The 4254-nt window shown below is 36.8% G+C and overlaps 1 protein-coding gene across 1 annotated transcript; it reads left to right on the top strand.

Annotated features, from left to right (window-relative positions):
- Positions 1-1663: 1663 nt before the first annotated feature.
- On the top strand, positions 1664-4040 carry LOC137740733 (Core-2/I-branching beta-1,6-N-acetylglucosaminyltransferase family protein). Its single transcript, XM_068480553.2, has 2 exons — positions 1664-2514; positions 3313-4040. The coding sequence occupies exons 1-2, from the start codon at positions 1750-1752 to the stop codon at positions 3955-3957; spliced, it is 1410 nt and encodes a 469-aa protein (XP_068336654.2). The 5' UTR covers positions 1664-1749; the 3' UTR covers positions 3958-4040.
- The last annotated feature ends 214 nt before the right edge of the window (positions 4041-4254 follow it).

Raw genomic sequence — 4254 nt, forward strand, 5'->3', positions numbered from 1 at the left:
GACGAAGGTCAGGGAGGTGAAGAGGGAGGAGAGGGAGAATGTGGGGGGTTATGGGGGAGGTGGGGGTGGGGTGGGGGGTTGCGAGGGAGGTGAAGATGGTGGAGGAAAGGGAGGTGGGGTGGGGGAAGTTGGGTTCTGGGTTGGGGTTTTTTATATATATATATATATATATATATATATATATATATATATATAAATAAGGTAAATTATTATAATATTTTTAATGAATAAAAAAATATTTGTCATGTGGCACAAATTTGGCAACCACGTCAACTCTTAACGGATCAATGGATGAAAAATGTAACGGATGTAATATATTGAAATAAAATAGTAGATGAGGTATGAAAGTGAAATGTTTTAAAGATATTGTAAGAAATTGAAATCGACTCCAAACCTAAGGGTGTAAAACGTAATTTACCCTTTAATATAATCATTTCTATGGTTTACATAATGTTGCATCTGACTACAAATGTAGTAACTCCTTTTTGTGCTTCTTGAATGCATATGCAAAAATGGTAGAATACTCTGAAGTAAAAATCTTCATTTTCAAACAAAATGCGTTACAAACTTACAGATATGAAAAGCTCTCCCCTCTTTAAAATTTAAATGAAATTAGTATAATTATTTTATCACTTGCCTAAAATTATGCATGTATATTAATTAGTCAATATAAACATATAGTAGCTAATTCAATATTTTATAGTGAATTGTTGGACGTTGACCAAATCCCACTTGTAGAATAAGAAGTAAGATTGAGAACCTAAAACCCGGTCACCCTTCAAAAGAAAGAGCAGAAAAGAGGCTGCTTAATTTAAGCAGTGCTTTCGGGGTGGGACAAGGATTCTCTGCCCTCCCACTTTCGGTGTCCTTCCGTGCCCTTCTGTTTTGTGTGGTCACGGTTAAGTCACGTCAACATTTTATATATATATATATATATTTTGTAGAGATAATAAGACAAAAATTATTAGTAATATAAAATGTTGACGTAGCTTAGCCGTGACCACACAAACAGGAGGGCACGAGAAGACACCAGAAGTGTGAGGGCAAACAATCCTTGTCGTTCTGGGTGATGTGTGCCATATTGTTTGGTGATTTCCACTATTTATAGTGAATTGCTGGACCACGACCAAACCCATTGTAATTTGTCAACTCCAACCAACGTGTTCGACCTTTCAAAATACAAAGAGATTAACATTTGCCAATAGGTTTTCGGTCCCGGCCCCTGTTAATATTTGGCGGATTTTAACTTTTAATTATAATTTATAATTTGGATTAGCAACAAATTGCTGGTCCTCTCTATGCTTCTCTTTTGTTTGTTATATGGGGCTAGGTGGCATAAACCTCTGGACAAAACCAAGTATCATTTGGTGTTTCATGGGACGTCAATTCAAAAACAAGCATAGGTTATTTAAAAAAAAATTATCTGATTACTTTGCCTGGTGTTGAAGGAATGGTTTGTCAACACCCATAGATTACACAAGTTAGAAGTTGCTTCAAGTTCTTGGACAACTTAATTTCCAACTGATATAAACTCCGAAAGGGTCTTTACTGATTACTTACGGCTAATTTGTTATTAATCTCCTGCTTAATTAACTTTGAAGCACGATGTAGAAAGTCCACTAAGAACATGCTATATATCCCCACAAAGCCTACTTGCAAGAGCGTTCAGCTTGACTTTGTTATTAGCAGTTTGATGAGCTAGTCAGGAAACTCCTTCCTCGATCGATCTCTTTCTTTCCTATCTGCCCAATGACAATGGTGAGTCACGAGCAACCCCAAATTAAATCAACTCTCCAGCCCTTTCGAACCCTAATCCAGTCAAACCATGTCCTTCATTTCCTATTCTTTGGTATAGGTTTGTCACTAGGTATCATAGTTACCTTATATTTCCAGAGCTTCTCACTCACTACTTTTCAAGCCTCCCTAAATTCCATTAACAATATCTTTCCCTTACAATCATCATCACATCAAGCTCAATTGTTGCCACCACCATTACCAAAACTGATCCCACCGCCGCCTCCACCACCATCACCAAAACTGTTCCCACCTCAATTGTTGCCACCACCATTACCAAAACTGATCCCACCGCCACCTCCTCCACCATCACCAGAACTGTTCCCACCGCTGCCTCCTCCACCATCACCAAAACTGCTCCCCTCGCCGCCTCTACCACCACCACCACCATTTCTAATACCATCTTTCTCCATGAATGGGACATCTAACTATAAAAGTGTTTCACTGACAGAACAAAACCTCCTCGTACACAATATGAGTGACGAGGAGTTGTTTCGGAGAGCATCAATGGTTCCTAGAATTCAATATTTTCCTTACAAGCTTGTTCCAAAAGTCGCTTTCATGTTCTTGACAAAGGGACCTCTACCTTTGTCTCCCTTGTGGGAGAAGTTTTTCAAGGGACATGAAGGACTATACTCCATTTATGTGCACGCACACCCTGATTTCAATGAATCAGTGCCTGAAGATTCTGTCTTCCACGGTAGAAGAATTCATAGCCAGGTTAGCTCCTTTCATTATTTCTCATACAATTATATTGGAGAGGGCTTGGGCTAAGTACACAATGAGCTAACATTAACTTTGGTTTCAAACTCGCCGTTTATGTGAGTTGAACCTAAAATCCCCCAACTGGCAAGAAAACTTAAACCACCATCGTGGTAAAGATTCTGTTTCTGTAACTGAAGTTTTTTAACATGTTTGATCAAATTAATATGCATACAGATCATTTATGCAATTACTACTCATTGATCTAACATCGATATTATTTTCGAACTGTAGCATTCATATATCCAAGTCCTGTCAACATGTCATGCTTGTGATTGATAGTAATGTATATTGCAAACATTTTTCATTTTAGATATTGGTATCAGACATGTTTCTAGCTAGTGTTTTCTTTTTCAAAAAATCACTCAGATTAAATTACTAAACATTCACATATCATAAAAATGCATAATTCTGTGTCATTTTTGTTTTAAAAAAGAGAGATCTTCATGAATTATTGTTGTTCAGACTGTGGATAGTGTCATATATTTGTCTCTGTGTAAAGCAAAAATCAACCCAAACCTACAAACTTCATGTCATTTTCAAGTCATAATGTGTCATCTTGTTGAAAGTTACAATTAACCCAAACTCGCCACTATGAACTCATATTCTAGATTATTGTGGTGAAGATTAAGTTTCTGTATTCTGAAGTCTGACTAAGATAGAAGAAAGAAATTAAACAATCTTTGCTATACATACATCACATTGGATTATCCAAGTAACAATCATTTGAGATCAATACTATTCATTTGGTTGCAGCCGGTCTATTGGGGAACATCATCAATGTTAGATGCCGAGAGACGCCTCTTAGCAAATGGACTTCTTGACATCTCCAACCAAAGATTTGTGCTGCTTTCTGAATCCTGCATTCCTTTATTCAACTTCACAACAGCATATGACTACCTCATCAACTCAAACCAAAGCTTCCTGAACTCATTTGATGACCCTAGAAAGCCAGGCCGGGGTCGATACAACCCTCAAATGTACCCCATGATAAACATCACAAATTGGAGAAAGGGGTCTCAGTGGTTCGAAGTGCACCGTGAGCTTGCCGTCCACATTGTTTCGGATCGGAAATATTATCCGATCTTTCAACAGTACTGCAACCCTCCCTGTTACATTGATGAGCACTATATTCCAACACTTGTGAACTTGTTGTACACTGAGTTGAGTTCGAAGAGAAGCGTTACTTGGGTGGATTGGTCAAGAGGTGGTCCTCATCCTGGAAAATTTGGATGGATTGATATTTCGAATGAGCTTTTGAATCGGATTCGGTTCGGATCAAAATGCACGTACAATGGCAATACAACTTCAGTGTGTTTCTTGTTTGCTAGAAAATTCTTACCTAACACATTGGAGCCTTTGTTGCGGGTTGCCCCTTTGCTACTTGGTTTTGATCAATAATTTGTTGTATAATATATCATGTATGGTGTAGTTAAATTTCAATGATATTTTAATCACATCTATACATTGTTCCATTTATTTGATTATGAACATATACACACAAATGATATTTGACAAAAAAATGTTATAGTATTGTTTCATCATTTTATTTTTAGTGTTATTTTATTACCTCGCACATTTTGTTGATTACAACTCGCATAAAAATTTCATATTAATTACTCATATACTCTAAATAAAATGACTATTTTAAACTCTAAAAAGTAACATTAAAAAGAAAATAATTTTTATCACAAATGC

The sequence above is a fragment of the Pyrus communis genome, chromosome 9 (assembly GCF_041283825.1).
Source record: "Pyrus communis isolate YQ-2024b chromosome 9, ASM4128382v1, whole genome shotgun sequence".
Classification (NCBI taxonomy): domain Eukaryota; kingdom Viridiplantae; phylum Streptophyta; class Magnoliopsida; order Rosales; family Rosaceae; genus Pyrus; species Pyrus communis.